At 37.4% G+C, this 22,820-nt stretch overlaps 1 protein-coding gene across 1 annotated transcript in view; it reads left to right on the top strand.

The window, feature by feature from the left end:
* The window catches only part of ADAM10 (ADAM metallopeptidase domain 10), a 45,511-nt gene that overhangs the window by 12,110 nt on the left and 10,581 nt on the right, over positions 1 to 22,820 (top strand). Inside the window, 6 exon segments of the mRNA XM_065076013.1 lie at positions 10,606 to 10,724; positions 12,831 to 12,989; positions 19,042 to 19,145; positions 19,744 to 19,893; positions 21,075 to 21,167; positions 21,765 to 21,948. Coding sequence (XP_064932085.1) covers positions 10,606 to 10,724; positions 12,831 to 12,989; positions 19,042 to 19,145; positions 19,744 to 19,893; positions 21,075 to 21,167; positions 21,765 to 21,948 — 809 coding nt within the window.

Genomic DNA, 22,820 nt, shown 5'->3' with positions numbered 1-22,820 from the left:
CGTTGTATTTGTAACTGCTGTAAAACTGCAACCCAGATTCTGAATTCTAAGTCCTTAAAGTAACATTTTGTGGGTTTTTTAGTCCAGGGAATTTTATTATATAAAGAAGAGCCATATTGCTGCTGTCTGCTGTAGCTTCACAGGCAATCTCTAGTCTTTGCTATTAAATTGTTCTAATAAACCAGACTGCAGAGTATGGTGTTTCAAGGCTCCTCATATTGTAAGCCTCTCTACTTTTAAATGAAATCTCCAGGAAGGTTGCAAGACGGTGAAGATTAGGTTCGGTCTAATGCTGCTACTTGTAAGCTGCAGACTGATGGTTAATTTTGGTTTACCAAAGTGTGTACTACTGCAGAGAGGAACAGGCCCGACTGCATTCCCAGCATCAGCTTTCTGCTAGCACTAGTAGTCTTAAAACCATGGAAGGAATAGGCTCTGGGAACTGATCCAGCTGAAAATTATTTCGCAAAAAGCCCTGCTCTGACTGCAAGGGGTGATGAACGGAGGAGGAGACAATTTTTTCTGGGAGCCCTCTACATTGCAGTCTGTTTGAGCAGGTCATCTTGTCATTGGTAAAGATCCCATAATACTCAGATGTAAAACAGAGCCCCTAGCTTTCCCTGTACATTCTATCTGTGTTAATAAGGTGGCCTGAAAATCCTTATCATATAAAAATGTTAACTGTACCTATGATAATGAGGTCTAAAAAATATTTCCTCTATTGCTTTATGGCTCTTAGTCACACCAGACCTTAGACAAACAGGTTTGTAAAGATTTTGATAGCAGCCGCTATTACTCATGAAGGAAAGTGTTGGTGTTTGTATGTGGAATTGATTTGAAGTCCCTATGCTCCAAGGCACAAATCCATCATTAACTGAGGAAGCTGAATGGAAACTTACTATAAGGTCAAACCAGTCCATAGTTCAGGATTTTGGTAGTTTTCCTGTGACACATCTAACACTTCCTGCCAAAGAGAGGGTAGCTGACAGCCTGTAAACTCAATCCACAAATTCCTGTCTATCCATCGGAGTATGTTCTTACAAAATATTTCTTTTTCTTTAAATGTGAACTAGGAAGGATCAAGTTAATTGTTTTGCTTCATACAGTCTATTTAGTAGTTTTGAAGATGTATAGCAGCTAGAAAAACTGTATAAACAGGATTGCCTTTTTATAGTTGTAGCTAATTTGTTGTGAATATCTGTCATCACTGAGAATGACAACATTAAAACCTTTCTGTCAGATATTCTGATTACTTTGTGCTAAGGTAAAGCTTTTGCAAAATACTTAAACCATTTAGAGTTAGCCCATGGACTCTTAACGTGTTGGTTTTTTTATATACAGGTGATGAAACTTAAAGGCATTCAGTCAATGTGAGGTTTGAGATTCTGAAGATTTAAACCTCATTTTTTTAAATGATATTACACTGAATGGTTAGTTAGGACTTTGTCCAGGTGTAGTGGTGTATTGGCACACAGCTGCCCCACTTGCATCTCCTTAGCAAAAATACTAAACTACTGCTACTTGTAAGTACTGAAGTTGTATCTTGTGGTCTGAGTTGACTTCTGCAGAAGTGTCTGTGTTCTGTAGGAAACAGTGGAAGTGCTATGTGATATTTCCTGCCCTTCAGCGCTGGAAACACCCAGTGCAGCTCGCTGGGCCACAGCAGTTCCTGGGCTGTAACTCTGGTACCAGTGTGGACTTTATCAACCTCATCTTTCTGTCTGGGCCAGAGGAAGCACCTGTTGGTCACGTGGCCAGTCAGGATGGGAAAGTGATTTGGGTGGTTCTTTTTTGATCAGTTTCATTTCTTGTTTAATTCTGTATATAAGCAAACTTGCTGCGAGAAGAAAGGGTGCAGAATAAGCAGAAGTGGTGAGGGAAGATGCCTTTTCAGTGGCAGTGCTGATGTATGCCAGATTAGCATTCATCAAACTTACACAATCATAAAATACTCATAGCTGCCAGTCTTGTTCTGGACAGTGAACTTGTAAGTAGCAACTATTCAGTAGACTGTTTGGATTTAAGAAATATATTTCATAGCACTCTTTTGTTGAAAAAGGAAAAAAAAACATTAATAGAAATATTATATATTGATACCAAGTTAAAGTAGCTCTTTAATCATGGGCTAGTAACAGTTTAATAGTGAAACAGATACTGCAATAATGGAATTAAACCCAAAGCTACCTTTTTTTTCACACAAAACTAAGTAGTTCTACAAATGGGTGTATAACATCATTGTTTAGAAAATGCTGCTTTATTTAACCTTCATCTGAAAGTTAAATGCTACACAGTACACTGTTAAGAACAGTAATTTTTCAAAACTTCTGTTGGGTAATCTAAAATACAGTTTGTATCAGGCAGATCAATGCAATGCAATGCCTGAATTGAACCAAACAAGCCACTATTCCATGCTAAAACACTAGCTTAATAGGGCAGTTAAAATTGCTGAAACTAACCTATGAATACCTAGTAATTCTTCTAAATCATAGAGAGTGGTGTTTAGATGAGTCGATATTATTGCTGCACCTGTGGTGCAAAATGTACTCATTTCTATAATGCTTCAAATTGGAAGGAACAGGAAGTTTTAAAACAATCCTGGTTATGTATCATAGCTCTTCCACCTGCCAGTTTTTATTGAGTGTTTGAGTTAATTTAAGGTGCCCTTTGAGTCCAGAGAAGGTTTGTGCAAAGTTAATGAATGCACAGTGTTAATATTATCCAACCAAGTTCTTGGCATAAAGTAGCTTTTGAATTTACTGCACAGCTTCTGCTCTTTCCCCTCTTCTTCCTGTCAATTAAAAAAAACAACAAACCAAACCTCCTTCCCCCCCCCGACACAGAAAAACAAACCCACACCAACCAAACAAAAATATATGGAATTATTCATAGAAGAGCAGTGGCTATGGCACAAGCCTGGGCTATGGTGAAGGAATTTAATATGGCATAACATCGCTAAAACTGACGTTGTATTTTATACTTTCTTTTGACTTAGTGGCAAAATGCATATGTGCACTTGTTCACTTACTGAACACAGTCTTTCTCATGCAGAGGAGTTGGAAAGTTTTCTTCACTTTTTCACTATAGGCATTTCAGTATAGACATTTGCAAAATATTAATTATAGACCATCTTAAACTGAGTTCCTCCTATCAACTGTAGATTGTCAGAAATACACTGGATACTTAATTCGTAGTGATTTTGAGTAGAGAACTTGAAAAGCTCCCGTGCCATCTGCTGTTCTCTGAACTGTACCTTTTTACCTAATGACAAAACTCTGAATTCCTGAGACGCTGATGCATTCAGAGGAATGTAGCATTAAACTGTACTGTCAATCAACTCTTTACTTAATGCGTTCCTAATAATCTAGGCTTTCTAAATTTTTCTTACTTTGTCTTGTTAATCACCTATCCACACCCCCTGTCACTCTTTCTCTTGGATCAGTCCATGAGTCTCGCTTGGGAAAGCTGCCCATGCAACTTGAGTGAACAGTTGAGTTTTCCAGTGGTACTTGAGCACATGATAACACCTGCTTATTACTAAATCAAAGATGCATTGAGAGCTTCTTTGAAATGTTTGGCAATTTAGCTACAATTTTCCTTAGATTTTTGCCTAAAATTTTATTAAAAAAATACTGTAAGTTGTTGAGACGTGTGTTGTAATATATGGTCTATACATGATCCTTATAGTAAGAAAAATGTTAATGGAAAGCTTGCACCATCGCTTCTTTTTAGGCCGTACAAATAAAAAGACCTTTCATGTGATTATGCTTGAGAATATTAAAACATTCAGCTGTTGAATATTGTTAGATTATTCTGTGAAACCCAAGATAGTTTAAAAGTGCGGGCTTCACTAATAAATGCTTCTCCATGTTTTAATTTGGGCTTACAAGTCATGGCTGCTAAATCCAGATGCTTTTAGCTGAGCATATTCAAATCTTAAAAACTGTTTCACTGTAGGGTTAAAATCATGTAAACAGTAGATGATGATGCCAGTTTCTGCACCTGGAGTAACCTATTCTTCAGTCTCCACCACCTTATATGGTTCATCTGGACTCAAAAGTACTTATTTTCTTCTACTGTGTGCCAAAATATAGTGGGCTATTATATTTTTCAGAGCAGTCTGCATAAATGCTTGTATTAGTTTGCATTATGATAGTCAGAAACTGGGATATCTTCTAACCAAGGGTAAAAAACAAGTTTTTCTTCCACTCCATTAAAAATCAGTGATACTGGCCCTTGGTGACCATTAGACATTTTCCTTCTCGTTTTCTTGTTTACCAGAATGTTCTTGCTACTGTTGTGCCTGACTACAAGAGCATACCGCTGTGTATCTGAAAGAGCACACACTCAGCTCCGCTCTCTAGCTTTAGAACTACAGCAGTAAGTGGCTTTTGGAGGGGAGGAAGTTGAGAAAAATCTTGTTATCCAGTCCTTCTTGGGTTTGTATGGGGGAGGCAAGGCGGGAGTTGTTGTTCTTTCTTCATGGTTCTATCAAAAGGTAACAGTATGCCTGTGCCTGATGTGGCGAGTCCAGTGGGCGCCAAGATTTGGTTATGATTACTTCAAATAACTTGGCAGGTGAAGTGCCAGGAGCCAGGCAGCTGCTGTCAGACAAGCTGCTGCCTGAGGCAGTTCTGCCTGCTCAGGTCAAAGTGCCAAGAGTGGCGTTCAGATCAATAAGCAGTTGGAAACATTTGCATCAGCCTCATTACTGCTGTTAGTAGGGTATGGCATGTGACTTCTTGTCTCCTGTAGTTAAGGAGCAAATTTTCTGCAATGTCTTTATAATTAAGAAAATGCTGTGTAAAGCTATGTGTTGCAGAGGGACCATATGATTCTGCTGCCAGGTAAAAATGCTTTAACTGTCACCTAATTTGGAACTTCATTAGTTATTAAGTATTCTGTTACTTTCTACAGTGCTTTGCATTAAGCAGAGGAACTTTTATAACAATGAGAATGTATATTGTGAAATTGTGTGGCTTTGGGTCTTAATCTGTGCTCACTATACCATTTGACAAGGCAAATTTGTGAAGCACTGTTTGCTGATTGGCTTTAATATTGATTTTCTGTGCACCTATCTGTCATACATTAGTTGAACTTTCTAGTACAGTCTTGAATGGCGGGGTGGACCACAAAATTTTGACCTTAATGAACTATATTGTTTTGGTTTGGTTTGTTTTTTTTTATTCTCAGTTCTATAGTAATCTGTAATCTTTTTTTATTGTTTTCATCTAAAAATATTTTAGAGTCTGGATCTGTTGTTTAAATGTCTTGCAGTTTATAAGCTTAAATACGGTGAGCTGGAATACAGGTGGCTCTTGTGGTTAAAAAGGCATTTGGTGTTTCAGTGCCGTCCGTCCAGGAGACCCCGGCCCTGCAGTGCTGGTCGGGTGAGGCTGCCCTGCTGGGCGCAGGGTTTCCCAGCCACACAGCTAAACTTGACATTAATGCTTATACGACTTTGCTCCTTGGCCAACAAACTTTAGTAGGCATAGCCATGTTCTCAAAAAGTGATGTTCTGAAAGTGAAAAGCAGTAGACTTCAGTGGAAGCCATGCTACATGCTTCACATGTGCTCATATTATCAGCTAGCAGGTTTGTTTCTGTGTCTTTATTTGTTTCATTAGGAAAGCATCTTTCTAGTTTCTTAGTTTGAATTCATGTACTAACTTTGCCTTGTGATTTTTTTTCTAGTACATCTTTATCTGTTTTTTTGATCTAAGTTTTTTTTTAATTGTTAGAACACGGCGCTGCATATAAATATTCAACTTTATGTAAATACAAATGAGAAGGTTATTTTGGAAAACTGGAAACCAAGTGACAGAATCTGCACTTAACTTCCCAAAGAAGTTTTACTGAAAGGAAAAAAAAAAATCAACCCTAGGTAGAGACTGTTCTGCTTTTAAAATCTGCAAACCATAGTGTTCAGGACAGAGATACTTGACTGACTCACATGTAAATTAACCAACATGTAGCTACTTGCAATCCTACTTGGATGGTTTCTGTTACCTGGGCTAGCTTATGTGTTTGCAACTCCGGATATCAAGAATAATCAGTGGCAAATTGTTCAGGATGGAGGCTCCATCCTCAGTTGTGTTCTTTCTAGACTAACAAGCTTAGCAAGTCTGACTTGTGAAGGTGAGGAAAGAAATCTCTGAACAATCACGAGTGCTGCTCTAGAGGTGCCAATAGAAAACCAGCATGAGCTGCAAGCGGTCTGGCTGGCTTGCTAGGTGTTGCCATGCTGTAGAGATTGGTTTTTAGATAAATACTTACTGGAGGATGATACCCTCTATCTGCATCTAGGTGGGTAGTAGAAAGAATGATAAACCTGGAGACCCCACCATGTGCTGTTTCAAAGACACATTTTCTTCAGTGTCAGCAGTGGGACCATGGGAATTGTCAGTTAAATGACGATGGAGTATGTTACGTGGGTTTAATAGTAAGTGAAAACAGTGTGAAAAGTAAGAATGTCTTAGATTGTGAGTAATTTAAATCCACTATTACGTTACTGAGCTGTCTTCTATTTAATGTACTTCAGGGTTGGAATGAGTCTTACAGTCTGTGGGAACCAAGTTTAGACTTTGGGATGCCTCATGTGGAAACAGTTAGAAGGGCTCAAATTATTCTCCCCTTCCAATTATAAATCCTCATCCATTTTTCAGGGAAGAAAGTCTTTGACTTCTGAAGTGGCAGAAGTAAGTATAAAAGACTTGCACCTCAAGCAGAGCAGTATCTTCTAGATCCTGACTTGTGAGGATGCTCATGAAGGTACAGCTGCAAAGATTTGTCTGGTTCCTACTGAGAAGAAAAGAGTAAGAACCTGAAAGGATTCTCCTTGTACTGGAGTCACATTCCACACTGCTGCCATCCCAGCGCCTTCCATTTCCTTTTTCCAACCGCTGTTTCCAGCTGTGGAGTAACTCTTCCATCTCCTTTTTGCCTTTTTTCCTTTTTTTCCCAATAATCTCCCGTGGTCACTGAGTGATTCTATCTGCTCAACCTGCCACTGGTTACAGCAATTTGAGGAAAGGGAAAAAGCCATGTGCCTTTTAATGTAATACGTGGGAGTTTGTGATTGCCATTGCTTAAAGTTTGCTGATTTGTTAAAGTTGTGAATTCTTGGAGTAGAGACTAATAGATGCTTGTTCCCTGCATGCGCCTCTCATTCCCCCTCACTTTTTTTGGTGGGGGACAAGTAAAGGAGGATTTGTCACTTCTTTTTTTCAGTGTTAAAATGGTGAACAGTCCAGCCAGATAATCCTGTTCCTATCGAGCATGTTTGAATGACCAAGAAAAGACCTGTTTAAAAATAGCTCTGAGACAATCATGTTATCTAATAGTTTAACTAAATTAAGAAATCAAGTGGTCAGAGAATTATTATTGTGAAACACAGCTGTGTTATTTTGTATTTGAAACAGTTCTCTAATTCTGCAAATAGAGGTAATTTTATTTATAGATAATTAACATAATGGGTTAGAATTTGTAGTGTTGGTTATATACCAATGCGGGAGGGAAGAAGAGGGGGAAAATTAAAGGAGAATAAATAGAGGCGTCTTAATTTGAAAATTAATGAAACTGTATTTGGTACATAGAGCTTCTAACAGTCCGGTTTGAAGACAATATTGGTGGAAGGGTGTCCCATCCAGAAGGAAGAACCATTCCCAGATTTGATAGACCCTACTGAGCTCCTGAAGCCCAGTCCTGCGGAGCAGCCCGCCTGGGCAAACCTCAAAACTGATCCTAAAGCGCGATTATGTGATGGTCAACAGCGGTAGTCCAAAGCAGTGTTGAATGTCATGCCAAATTGTAAGGGTGAGAATGTAGATGACCTGGCAGTTGAGGACAGGATACCCTGGATGGCTTCACAACTGAGGCCTAGGACTGGTTCAGTTATCTGCTTGGTGTTACTTTAGGCTAATCTTGGTAAATCACTCACTTTCATTCTGAGATAGAAGTCTGGGATTTTTCCCCACTCCACTGACATAGATGGGAGTTACTATATGAGAAGTCCTGTTTCGTCTTATATAGTGTACTTCAAAACAATAAAGAAATTCCTAAAACAATTGAGTATCAGAGATGGTAATTGCTCCTCATTTTTTTTTGAAAGTTACATAAATACAACAACAACAAAAAAATCTGATTTTAAACTAACATTTTTGCACTTCTCAGAGAAAAGTGCTATGTAGATTGAGGGTTTTTTTTTCAGAAAAACTACTTCTTTTTCTTACCAGGAAAATGTAATTTTTACCATAATAGGTGCTCTTGCTCAGATTAGTTCATCACAGAGACAGAATCGCAGAGTCCTTGCTGTAAGAAGTCTTCTATCAAATATTAGAGAGGAGAGGAGAGCTGTTCTACAGTGTCTAATATCTCTTGTCATTGAACGGCAGTTCCGATGCACTTGAGGAGAGTCTGATTCATCCACAGTAACTGCGGGCAACTCAGGCACAGGGAAAACTCCAACTAAAATGGAGTTTGAATCTCTGGAACAGCTTGAGCAGGGTGTTACGACCAAAGTGAGGAGAACTTCTTGAAGTACTTGAATGAAGTTCTTCAAATTCTTATCCATGCTGGTCTTAATTTCTTTCTGCTCGTTCATTTCTAACTTCTGCACAGAAGAGCCACACAAGGTGGCTTAGTCTCTTTTTTGCTTTTGTTTTCTGTTGTGTGTTTTGTTTTTGTTTGGTGTTTTGGGGTTATGTTTGGTTTTGTTTGTTTGCTTGTGGGGTTTTTTTGTGGGTTTTGTTTTGGTTTGGGGTTTTTTGTTGTTGTTTTTCATAGCAAAATGTATTGCATAATCTTGTAGCATTCTGTCCTATGATGTTTTTCTGGATTGCTTGTTCATGTTATGTACTCAGCCTCATGAACCTCTATGTTACCAAAAAGACAGTTTTACAGAGCTAGTATAGAGACTAACATAGAGAAGAATTTTTATTCTCTGTCTCTATGTTGTGTATTATAAATACTAGCTATCTATCAAAAAACGTGCCTTTCTGTCTGGGTATGAGTAGCTACTAACTGCTGGTGTGTGTTCTTCCCTGACTCCAATTCTCAAACACACCTGTAGTGAACTGCTTCTTCCCTTTTAACAAGAGAATCTGCCCTCACAAATGTAATACATCTGTACTGAAACTACGGTAGGAGCAGTGGTTGGCTTGGCACCAGGCACAAGAGTTACAGGGAATTGCTGAAGTTTAATCTTCCCCATCTACCAACCACATCACAGAATTTCATAACCTCGTAGTAGATAAGTAATGCATCACCAGAGGAGGATACTCACTTTGAAGCTTTTTAACACTGTGACGACAATAATAAATATAGTTTGATTGTGAAATAGGGTTTGCGTTACAGAATAGTCAACATGAGTCACTAGAGCCCTTACCAGGTTTTAAGTGGCTTTTTTCTTTGATCTTGAATTTTAATGTACAGTTGTTTCAAAGTACTTATAACTGTAGTGTCCTATTATTTAATGTGGAAGTGAAAACTGAGGATATATATGCTTCAGGTATACTAAAAAGTAGTTAGATTTGATCGACTTTACCCTGTGGAGCTTAGTGTTTTGGTTATTTTTCTTTTAGCACAAATGGAAACTAGCTTTCACTATGGAAACTCTATCATTTGTATACTGAGAGACTGGGCACATTTTTTTTAGATGAAGACTGACACAGATGTAGTTGTTATCAGTTACTCTTGTGTAACAAATCGTTGACATAAATATAATACTCCTTCAATTTCATGGTTGTGCAGAAAGAGAAAAATATAGGAAGAAAATCAAGAGTAAAACTTGAATGACTGAAGTTTCATCAACTTCACTGATCTGTATTTGCACAGTGTGTAAAAAATTTAAGATAGTACCAAATGAAATTCTGAAAAGTAAGCTAACGGTTGTCACAGGAGTGAATTCATGTAAATCAGGCGTTTTAAAACACTTCAGTTATGTTGCTTGACTTAACTGAACCAAACTTTTTTTAATTTGAACAAAGACAATGTAATATGTTTTCTCTAAAGATGCAAATCCTACTCCTAATCAAAGAATGTAGTGTTGTAATTTGAACAAGATAATTCAGTGAGTAGTCTGCATAGTTGTGCATGGAACTCCACCAGTTTATTTTACTTAATGTTATTGCCCGTCTTACTTTTTGAGTTTCAGTTGGAACAGTAATTGGTTCATCTGCATTTCATTTACATTACTTAAATGTTGGCAATGAAAATAAAATAAGCTGATGCTCGTTCTTACCTCTTCTGCTTCACAGTGCTGTGGAGTAAAATAGTTGCTTGTTCCCTTAAGCTACATCTGTGTCTTCTGGAGGAATGGGAACAAATGTATAGTCAAAGTCGGAATTCTAGATTTATGCATTTGAGTCTAACCCTGGTTTCTGGCTTAAATCTTGTAAATCAAACTACTTGTATTAAAAGTGTCCAAATAATGTTGCTTGAGAAAATCCTTCTAGGCTATGGTCTAATTCTCCTACAGTATAAACATTTTCTATAGATTTTACAGGGTCTGCAAATTGTTTACCCAAAAATGTTGATTAGAAGGGCTTAGCTTAGTGCTCTTGTAATTGAAGCTCAAAGCCAATTTACTATCTTGTTTTATTCACTTTAGACACTTCAACCTTCGAATGAAGAGAGATACATCTCTTTTTAGTGATGACTTTAAAGTAGAAATATCAAATCAAGTTATTGATTATGATACCTCCCATATTTACACTGGACACATTTATGGTAAGTACACCATTCAAAATGGCTTAAAGTGCAGTAATTTTAAACCGGAGATTTTTTTAATTGTACACGCAGAAAATTAATATATGTGTGATTAGGTTATCTTCATTACTAAACTTTGATATTTCATCTTAGTGCATTTTAACTCCATCTGCTTTTATTCTCATTTAACAGTCACACTTAACAAATGAGTACTTTTACCTAATAATTTTCATATCCATAAACTTGAAGTTCAACTCTGTTTATGAGCATACTCATCTGCATTTTAAAAAATAGCTGTCTGCATTAAAAAAATAATTAGGAACTGGTCTTAGCTTAAAGGAATTTAAGGAATATAGAGCTACCATCATTAAACATAGTATACCCAGTTTCAGTAAATACAGAAAGTAACATTGATTTAAAAGGAAGGAGACTTAAGGAATTAAAAGGTGAAAAGAAAAGGCTTAAGACTTATTCTGTCCTTTCTTATACAGTCTGTTTGGTTCTGAAAGGAATCTAACTGCTTCCTGAAGATCTCTATTAGTAACGTCCTACAGTCTTGAAGTGACAGTTTTAAACTGAAAAATATACACTCTTAGCACTTTATATGCATCTAGGTAGACCAGCTTACCAGTCAACTTCAGCAGGTCAGAGGACTTTTAAGGTGTGTGGGGCTTTTTGTTGTGGTGTGGAATGAGTTCAGTTCTGGTAATTTGATAGTGGGATTCTGAACCCTCCTCAGTGAGGAGCATATAAACATTTTTTTAGTAATCTTTAATCCTCCTTATGGAAAGGCTTGTTGAGGATGCTGCATGTTGTAGCTCTTAATGATTAAACTTGGACACTTTGACTTTTTCAGATTGTGACTGTTTCAAATTCACTCCATTCCACACTTAAACCTAGCTACACTTTTAAGGAGCTTATGCTTGAAGAGAAAAATGGATGTTTTGAATATAGGGAAATCTTTGAAAGAAGCTTTCAAAATTCAGTATACATACTGTGAGGGTTTCTTGTGTTGTTTTTTGTTTGTTTTTCTAAGTAATTGTGTAAGGAGATATATAAGGACAGGACTTGGATATAGGATCACATGCTGCGTATGTGACAGCTATGAACTACAGAGTTGTCGAGGGTTAAGATTGCGGGGTGACAATAAAACCCTGGCAGACATATTGTTAACCCACTCTCCCTCCCCTTCCCCCTTTTGCCCCTCCCTCTCCCCCCTTCCCACTCAGGACAGGCGATCGGGAGGAAAAGAAGGTCAGAGAGAAGAGACTTGGAAAAATTAAAAATGTTTTACTAATGCTACTAATAAGAATAGAGAAAATAATACAAAATATACAAAACCAGTCTTGAAAGACTCAGCAACTGCAGAGCTGGCACCCAAAGTCCTGGACTGGACTCTGCAGCCAATCGGAGCTGGATTCAGTCTCTCACCAGGCCTCAGTTCACAGGGATGACTAGCAAGGTCCTCTCCTAATGTCAGCCATAAGCAAAAGGAAAAGGGATGAGATCCTCGTGATCTCCCACTTTTATATGAAATATTCATGTGAATGGGATATTATACTTCGTTGGTCAGTTTCTTGGTCACCTGTTTCTCGTTGCTCCTCTCACAAGAGCTGTTCTTATCAATAACTTTGCATTCCATTGCTGTGTTTACCAAAACATGTAGCTGGTTCTCCAGGAAAATGCAGCTAAAATGAAGCTTTAGCTGACAGGCAAATTCACTAAAAGAGAAACTTGTTTTTTAACAAAACCAGGACAAGAGTAGAATTCTTCATTGTATGCTTTTAAAACTTGTTATTTTTGCATCTGAATAGGAAGCTATTCAACTTGGTAACTATGATTTGGAATAACTGTATGTCTTGCTTTTGAATAATCTTAGTCTTAAAAATTCAGACACAAACTTTCTGCAAGAATGTCTTACGGCTGTTATCCAGAATCTTATTACTGTATAATTCATATAGGTTTATAGCTATTGGAAACTGGTGCACAATCAGAATAATTAGTCAAGTATCATGCTTTAGCTTTGTCTGCTTAATACCCTGGGTAGATTGTAAGCTGAAATTTAGCAGAGGACTGAAAGCTTTTAGAAAGTCACAGAAAAACTAATGCATTTTTTCTCCTTAACAGGTGAGCAGGGAAGTCTTAGCCATGGATCTGTTATTGATGGAAAATTTGAAGGATTCATCCAAACTCACAGTGGGACCTTTTACATTGAGCCAGCAGAGAGATATATTAAGGACAAAACTCTACCCTTCCACTCTGTCATTTATCATGAAGATGATATCAGTGAGTACTTCAACTTTGTGCTACAGATGAAATAATTTTTTGTATTAAATGTCAAAAACTGTAAGCCATTTGTAAGCATCAAATGTGACTTTGGCTTGTGTATGGCACTGTGAATCATGCTGTCCTGAGGTGATTCATATACAGTTACGGCGTGAAAGAAATTTATGGCAAACCAACGTGAGTCTTCCTTGTTCTGCCATGGTAAGGCATCCTTAGCAGTCAGGTTTAAGTGTATAAGCAGTGTATTTTCTCAGTGGAGACATGTTTCTTTTGAAAAATGAATTCTTAAAATATACTGATTGTTCTTCCCTGTGATATGCGAAGTAAAGGATAATTAAAGTCCAAGTCACTCAGCATTTACCTACATCTAGTGAAGGTGGTACTCGTGGGGAAATAAAAGCCCCCCCTGCTTGCACAGGTTGCAGCTGCCTTCAGAGAGCTCTTTAGAAGGTGTGGTGGCACCCAGTATTTTCCAATTTACACAGTAGCTGATGGAAGTGTACAGGGAGTACTACTTGAATTTGAAGAGTATAGCCCCAGAAATCTAAGTTTAGCTTTAAACACCCAGAAAGACAAGAAAGTACCATGGAATAGTTTTAAATCTTCAGAACTGATGCAGCAGAATTCTCCTGCACTCTACCTGCCTTTTTATGTATGATCAGTCTTCAGCTGTGATAAAAATCAGTTTTATTTGCTGCTCAAGTAACTTTATGCTAAACCCAAAACCTGCTGCAATAAAGTTGTGATACCAAGTTTCAGTCTTTCCAAATAAAGTGACTTTCTGCCAACATCTAAGATTACCTTTTGGTTAAAGAAGCTAACAAGTTGTGTGTTGCAAATGAACTTTATGTAAAACATCAATCTTGCTTAAAAATCAATTTAAACTGGAACTTCATTTAAAAACTTGTCCCATCAGGCCATTGTGCAAATCCTAGAAGACTTGAGTTTGAAATGTCATTTGGAATTGAATGACGAGTCTTGGGTTAGATCACTAAAAATTAGTTGAACCACTCTTATGTCGATATATGTATAAATCATTTTCAAAATACATCATTATGAGATTGTATTGTGAAAATAAATGTCAAAGATAGGTAGATAGATGAGGAAAATCTCTACTTGTGATTTGGCTTTATTTTATTTGGCTGTCTTTGAGTATGTTAAAATTGTGAGCGAGTAGATGTGTTAGTCCTTCCTGTTATCCCATTCTGTAAATGTGATTACTAACCCAAGATCAAATAGAATTTACATAATTTTAAACAGCTTCTGAATGAATACAATTATTGAATTTTATGTACATGGGGAGCTACGCTTGTCTTCTGACTGACTAAACATATATCTTCCTGGTGCTTACAAGACCCATATCTGAGAATGAAGTTACTTTATAGGACAGCGTTCCACAGACTGGTTTTGATTCTCAAAGAGAAGCTGCAGTGTGCATTGGGTTTTCAGCTGTACAGAGCATTGCGGGTGGAGGTCTGAGGAGGCCGATTCCCTTGCTGGCTGCTGTCAGAGTATTGCAGAGTTTGCTGCTGCGACAGAAGGGGGAAGTAATAAAAAAATCACAAAAGCCTGGTGTAAAACCATAAGAAGTCTTCTATAACAACATTTCTATGGATAATTTGTACATACTTCTAAGTTCTTTAGTGTGTTTTATAGGTCTCACTGAACAGTTCAAGTCACTGCTTGGTAGTGGGAGTACTAGACAACAAGTCACTGTCTGCTTTACAAAGGGGTTTATTAAGCCTGTTGTAGAAAAGAGATGGAGGAAGAAAGAAAAGCAACACAAGGCAGTAAAGCGATTTGCCCAGTTTCCAAGGGGCGAGACAAGCAGGAAGATTGTTGCATGTCCCAGTTCCTGATGCTGTAAATAGTGGGTGACTAAAAATACTCTCTTCACTGTTATAAACTAATGACAGAAATAGAACTCTACATTAAAGAAGCAGATAATTTGATTTTATGGAAGTTAGTATTGCTGTTTTGTAGAAATGATCTCTGCTGGGGGAGTAAATTGATCACTTGAGAGCTGGAAAAAGCGAATGATGGAATCAGTTCATATTAATGACTTATTAAAGTGATTGGGAGCAGGATATGTCTTACTTTCAATTATTCAGATGATGGTATGTTGGCTTACACTGTTTTTCCTCTTGAATCTAGTGCATCAAAACCATGAGTTAGAAACAAAATCAGATTATCAGAGAGGAGTGTCTGAATCTATTCCAGAGAGCCCCATGCAAGCCGCAGTGGTGCAGCGTGGCTTCCGAAGCGTCCAGGGGGTGAGCGCGGCTCAAACAGCCGTTCTGGAGCCGAGGCCGCTGCCCGCGCAGAGCCTGATGTGCGCGCCTGCTGGTTGTGCAGTTTAACTTCTTCCGTTGGTATCCAAGATGCCTCTAGGATTTCTCTGGTCTGAAATATCTGTAGTGTAGAACTGCTGCTGCCACTTCCTGAATAGTGCTTTTGAGGCTACATTGTTTTGCCTCTCATGAGAGCTGTTTTTCGCATTGAACCGCAGTTCAAAAAAACCCCCCAAAACAATGAAGAAAGCTAAAATTTACAGTAGCTTTGAAAATTAAAACAGGCATGCAAATCTGTTGTTATTGCTCTAATCCAAAACAAACTCTTGTGAAACAGAGTAAAACAACAAGTGTCTTGCACAGGACAGAAGCCACAAAAATACTCATATTTCTAAATAAGGATAGACTGGGGAAGAAGTCATGTTTGCTTTAATTTGGGATATTTCTGGTCACCCATGTTTCAGCCTTTTGAAACAATATGCTTTTTGGTGCTTTTCAGAAATCACAATGCAACATATGATTAGCATCTCAATGAGTTCTTTTTCAGTAGTTAAACAAAAGATTTTTTTATAAATGGGGATTATATTGTCAACTTCATAAGGCAGCTTTTGTCTGTTACAGTGGATGTGGTGACCAGTGGAAGGCAGCTTTCTATTCATGACTTGAAACACAAGTTGAATGATTTTAGTTTCTAAGCCACTGTTAATTAAACTGTTTTATAATTTAGTGCTAGAAAGATACACATTGATATTTTCATTAAAATATTTTGGACACTTTTCTTTAAGGATTAGGATTTCATTGGAACTGTGTTTGTTTAAATCACATATGCTTCAAATATATCCCTGAGTTCATACAGTAAAATAGACAATCTGAGTTTTCTCAGGTCACCAGTAGGCAGGAAAATCCTATTCCTACCTTCAGGAAAACGAACACAGTCATGTAATTGTCATTATGGTGTTGGAATAACTGTACAACTGAGAACAGAAAGTGAAGTATTTTGTAGTTTTGCAAAGCCTGATTTGCTGAATGAACTGAGCACTGCAAACTATGTATTATTAGTGAGAACTTGGTTTCTTCTGTGTTAGTGTTAGTGTTGTGTTTGTCCGTTTAATAATGAAGTCTACTTGGCAGTTGTCGTGGGAGCACAGTGACAGGCTGCTTAGAATGAAACCTGTAATAAGGATTTCTTTGTAACTGGTGAAATTTTAATTTTGCTCTGGCACTATTGCTTTTGCTAGTATTGGGCAAATCTCTATGGCTGTTGAAGAACTGAATTTTCATCACTTTTAATGGAAGTTTGGTGTCGTATCCCTGCCCCAGATGCCTAAATCCAGTATCCATTAAGTAGTTAACTTAAATGCTCAACAGATCATCCTATTTACTGACAAGCAGAAGAAAAATATGAATGTGATCAGGAGTATATTTGTGGTAGGCAGTGCCTTTATAAAAGGATAAAAAATATTACTTTGAGCATTTGTAGCTGTACATATCATAATGGTCTGCCATCTGGTTACAATAAGATATCATTGTCAAAGTATGAAATGACAAGGGTTTCTTTTGTTGCTTTTTTAGGTTCGTTGTTGTTATCACTACTATTATTGTCAAGATGTTCAAAAGTTCAAAGTGGAAAATGGGAAACTGGGCAATACAGGAAAAGAAAAATAAAATATGTGTTTCACCTGAGGATTTTCTGTAGTTACAGAATTGAACCTGTAATTAAACTCTTCTTCTATAGATCTGATGGAAAGTGGGGTTCTAGTTTTTCCTCAGTTGTGCACTTGCTGTAAACAGTAATTTCCCGGTGAAGGCGTTTGCTTCCCCTGGATCAGCCACGGGGCTGCGGTGGGGACAGGCTGGGAAGCTCATGATCCCAAAGAGCCGGCAGAAGGCTGGACCGCTCAAATTGTTTAAAACCAGCTCAGGAGCACGGACCAGACCTCTGAGGTGTGGTTCAAAACCGTCCACGGCTTCTGCCCCCATGGAGTTCCTGCTTGGCTCCAGGAATGGAACTGCTACAGGGGACAGAGGAAACAGAACGCTGGGAAGGTGAAGGGGGAACAGTGCCTGCACGTTTGGGGGTGCTGCAGCATTTAGCAAAAGAAAGCTTTGCATGCAACTTGCTCAGCAAGCCAGGCATGGTTCCAAAGTGAACCATCCTGTATTACCTGCCTCCTGTGTTTAGTGGGGTGGATGCAAATCCGTCCATGAGGGATTTATCTTTTCCAGCATGTGCAAAACTTTGGCATTTGCTGGTGCAGACTGTTTCCTGATCAATTATCTGTAATTTTAACTGTCAGGCTTTTAAGGTGTTTCTTACCAGATTATTACTTTTGAAGTGAGAAATATTTGTTTGAATTGCAGGGAATCAGTATTAAAAATGTATTAAGGGATTTCCTAACCTCTTTAGGGAACAAGATACAGAGGAAAGACTGCTTATTTTGTGTAATGCACTTATTTCTAGTACCGTTCTGTCAACTGTCATAACACCACCGGATAGGAATGGAAGTGTGATGACAGCAGAAAATGACATTTTGTGCTGGTGCAAAATATGCTGTGCAGTTTCCAGTTATTTCTGTGGATTTCTGCAGTTACCACCTGCAGGGGCTGCTTTAAAGTTATGATGGTTTTATGTACATAAAGCGTGCTGATGGTGGGACAGTAGTGTCCATTCCTGACACCCTTGTGTAATGTACTTTTGTTGCAGAGATAAGTGGTTGGCGATGTGAAGTTGGGTGGTGGGTAATGAGAATTTTAGTTGGATTAAATATAGCGGATTTCTTTTTTAATACTATGGTGGGAGGAAAAGAAAAGGTGGTGGAGATGGAAAAGGGAAGGATCATATTTATAATCCTTTGCTCTGAACTCCAATCTAGTGCTAGTAAACAGCATCCCCAAAAGTGCAATGACCTCATCAGTGAATGAGCAGTGCTTTTTGTTTAATATCGTGTATAGCAAAGCCTGTGTTCCACTACATTGCTAATCACGTTGGCTGAGGTGGTTTACAGTAAGAGCTTTGCCCCCTCTTTTTGTCTCTCTTCATTCTTCTGGCACTGCGCCAGGGCTGACCATATGGGGAGGAATGTGATCAGGCAGCTGCACAATATTTTGTACCTGGAAAATTACCCAATTTGAAAAAAAAACATTTTAACTATGTTTAACTTTGCCTCATTTGTGTTTAACTAGTTTTTTTAAAAATGATGTTAAACGTGACCTCTTTAAACACTTGTAAATATGTGTGATTGAGAGGAGTGAGGGTTGGAAGACTCATTTCTTGATCAGTCCTTTTAAGCTTATCAGTGGATCCACTGAATCTGGTCTCTGGGTATTTTGGAGTATAAACTCAAATGGTTTGGGTTTTTTTTCAGAACTAAACTTACCTGTATGCCAAGGATATGGTTGTTTTTTTTTTTTTTTTTAATACCTATTTAATTTTCCCATAGCTTTTCATTATCAAGCTAATGGGTACAAATGTGTAAATAATAGCTCTTGTACTTATGTCAGATGTTGCTCATCGTATTTTATTTTGCTGTCTGTAAGAAAACAATGTTAAGAAGCAGTTGTCAGTTTTGTTCTGTTTGTAAAACTAAGGATGTATCTTAGTAGAAATGTTTAATAAAAACAGACAGCTGCATAAAGCTGGAATGTTAGAATGCTTCCCTCAAACTACATGAGCAGTGTTGGACACACTGAAGAAACTGCAGAGATACAGCCGTATTTTGCACTTGGAATTTGAAAACTCAGCCCGGCCTCTTTCTTTTTAGGATATCCACATAAATATGGACCACAAGGAGGTTGTGCAGATCACTCGGTATTTGAAAGAATGCAGAAGTACCAGATGACTGGTATAGAAGAACCAACAACAGAGGTATAACACAGGCTAATGGGTTATGTTGATTCGAAATCCGTGTAATAACGTCTTATTCCTTGTATGCGTTAGCAGATACTGCTCTGACTAATGAGCATTATTTTAACTTCACGTGTAGTGTACCACTTGTTCCATGCTGAAGTGCTTTACTATTTCTGTTTGCCAAGACAGCTAACGAAGGTAACTGCAGTGTGAAATAACCTGTGTTGGGGGGTACATTTAAGTCCCATAGCACTGGCGATTTTTTTCTAATCTACAAACTGTTTGTTCATCTTAGAAAATGATTATGAAAAGGAAAAATTCCAAAGATCACATGAATGAAAAAATCTGTTTCACATCGACTGCCTTTTGTAATATAAAATGAAATGCACAGAAGGGTTTCACTGAGGTATCATTAAAAACAGAATGCATACTTGAAAACTGGCTATAACACACTTAGTTTTAATTCAAAATTCATAAAACTTTGTGGGTTAAGGAAGAATGAAAATCTGTTTGTATTAGTGGAGTATGTATAGACAAATCTATTGCTATTTTTGGGTAATCTCGTGCAGCATGTAGATCTAAAAAATTACTATATTTATTTCCTGTGTATACGTAGAAGCCTTTTGAAGAGCCCAAGAACAACGGTCCACAGCTTTTAAGAAAAAAGCGTGCCACTCAGGCTGAAAAAAATACCTGTCAGCTGTATATCCAGACCGATCATCTGTTCTACAAGCATTATGGAACAAGGGAAGCTGTAATTGCACAGGTACTTTCAATCCCTTTATCTTATATGATCTGTTTTACTTTATTTGTGTTTTTGTGATAAATTTCATGCAATTTGTGTATGTTATTGCTTATTTACTTTAGAACGTCTTGTTTCATGTTTTACAGTGATCTTGATATTATTGAAACAGATTTTGTTTCACTAAAAAGATGCGATGTGTCTGTGGCGAAATTCCTGGGCATTTGTGCTTCCCTTAGTTAATAATGGCAGCTGTGGTTTGGTTAGCACCTCTGAGCAAGACTGCAGTCCGACTTTTCTCAGTTCTTCCTCAGGAAAATGATACTTCCCAAAGAGTTCCATTCTGTTTCGCAGCCTGGCAAGCCTCTGTGTTAACACTCACATAGCCTTGTGCTGGAAATTTTAGTTCAAAACACTGTGAGCTAATGACACTGAGAACTGTTCCTGTAGTGTCTGATGTAGTGGAAGGCTAAAAATATAGTGGAAGGCTAAAAATGCAATGGCAACTAAAGGCAGATGCTTTTCATTTGTCAATATGCTATTAGGTGGAAAACTTTTTTTTTCTGATAAATTCCTAAAAATATAACTAGCTAAAAATATAACTAGTTAACATTAACATACTTCTCTTGAAGTCTTAAGTTGCACTGTCACTTGCAAATCTGACTGTTACTATTTATTCATCACACTGTACATACACAATTCAGATAACATTTTCCAAAATTCTGAAGTCACCTTCAAAATCGGGTTTTCAATGAGTTAGCGTTTCTATGTGCTCTTGGAAAAAGTAAATGATCAATTTTTTCCTACCAGAAATAAAATACAGAATAATACTGTAACAAGTAAATTTTTTCTCAAAAAAAAAAGGGTGCTTTGAATAGAATTTTAACTACAATGCTCTCTTATAGTAATGAGTCAAATGACTATCACAAACAGGTATCTGAATAGTTCCTGAAATTATATGTTTATAAAAAAGCAAATGGTAAAATATTTTGCTGTTATCTGGCATGGTGACAATGTAAAGACCAGGTTACGTAGTGATTTATTTCCATTATTTGCCATCAGCATTCAATTAATAAGGCCTGTTAGAGTTCATATGGCACAATATCTTATACGTTAAAAATATAGGCCTTGCAGTTGTTGCTACTGAAGATTAGCTATAGCGTACTGCATAGATCTTTGAACTGTAAATACTTTAATTTTGACAGATTTCCAGCCATGTTAAAGCGATTGACACAATTTACCAGTCAACAGATTTCTCAGGAATCCGTAACATCAGCTTCATGGTGAAACGAATAAGAGTAAGTTGTTTTGAAATACTTCTAGCTTCACTCGTATTTCTTGGATGCTGTATTTTTCAAAAGTCCCGTTGCTGTTCACCTGTAACTATTTATTGTTAGTAATTTCTGTAGTAAATGGTTCCCTAACCCATTTATTTGTTTGGGTTTAGTGTTTATTGTCAAAAACCCTCTACTTCCATTATTGAGCGATAGTCAATTTTTATAGCAGTCAACTTCTTATATTTCATCAGAGTTGACTGTGCGGCAAATAGACTGTATTGCTCTCCAAAAACTTTAATAGTGAAACAGATAATGGCTATCCAGGTTGAATGGTCCTTCTAAAAGTGATGATTTAAGAGAATAGATATAAACTTTTGGGTACTGATGGAAAGGAAGAAGAAAGAGAGTGGAGATTTACTACCCAAATGCAATTATTTATTGTAGAACTTGGTTTTCCAAATATTGGGGTGGTAATTTGTCAAGACATATAAAACTTCAGGAACCTGTTTAGCTATTTAACATAACAAGGTGACATTACAACCGTAAGCCTCTTAGCTGGTATTTACAAGTCAAATGAAAATTAATTGTGTCTTAGAGTTTGTTTCCATTTACTTTTAGATTAATACAACCGTAGATGAGAAGGACTCTTCCAATCCCTTCAGATTTCCTAACATTGGTGTGGAAAAGTTTCTGGAACTGAACTCTGAACAGAATCACGACGACTATTGCCTGGCCTATGTGTTTACAGACCGTGATTTTGATGATGGAGTCCTTGGTCTGGCTTGGGTTGGAGCCCCTTCAGGTAATTATGTCCAAACCTTCAGCACTGTGAGGTAAAGTATTGTAGGTAGGTACAAATAAGAAAGGTAGAAACAATGTCATTTGAATTGCCAGCAAATAGACAAAAACCTCATAACCAACACTTCACAATTTTGGTTAGGTACGGTTTGATTTGTATATATTTATGTTTAATCTTTAACACACATACTTACATAGATTGAGTGGAATACTTCACTAAAATGAAATTTTACTTCAGAAAGCAAGGAGTGTTTTTTAGACACCATTTATGTTGTCAACAGAATAGCTGAATTTTAGAATGTTGATAATGCCTCAGTACAAATTCAAGTTGTGGAAAAAATTGGTGAAATTTGAAGTCACAATTCTGAGACTTTTCCAAACAGTAAGAGTGGTGCACTTGATTGTTGACCTTCTAAGTATGGGTTTGATTAACCCACACATCGAAAGCATTTTCAGTTTTAGTTTGTACAGTGGAAAAATGAGTCACTTTTGCTGACAAGAATATATGGCTAATCCTAGCCATTTTATATGAATGCTCTTTCTGTGAGAAAGGATTTCCTGTGATTTTTACTCTGGGTTTTTTTTTTTTACTTAGCGAAATGTAAATGGGATGTATATTGAAGCTTCCTGTATTGGACATTGCACCCTGCTAGTCTTGTACTACAGGGATGGTGAAATCAGGGTTGGTCTGTGCAGTGAAAGCCCAAAATAGCTCTTAATAGCTATTCTGGAACAGCTAACTACTTGTGTGAATGTATCCATTCCGTGCTGAGAGCATTAGTGTGGATAAATCTAATCTACTTTCAAAGTTGGCTTAATATTAATTATACAGAACTCTCAGTGTCTAACTGTCTACTGAGGAGGCAAGCTGTTTCT

The sequence above is a fragment of the Columba livia genome, chromosome 11 (genome assembly GCF_036013475.1).
Source record: "Columba livia isolate bColLiv1 breed racing homer chromosome 11, bColLiv1.pat.W.v2, whole genome shotgun sequence".
In the NCBI taxonomy this organism is placed as follows: Eukaryota; Metazoa; Chordata; class Aves; order Columbiformes; family Columbidae; genus Columba; species Columba livia.
The sequence above is the reverse complement of the archived record's forward strand: the minus strand, read 5'-3'. Positions and strand labels throughout refer to the sequence as shown.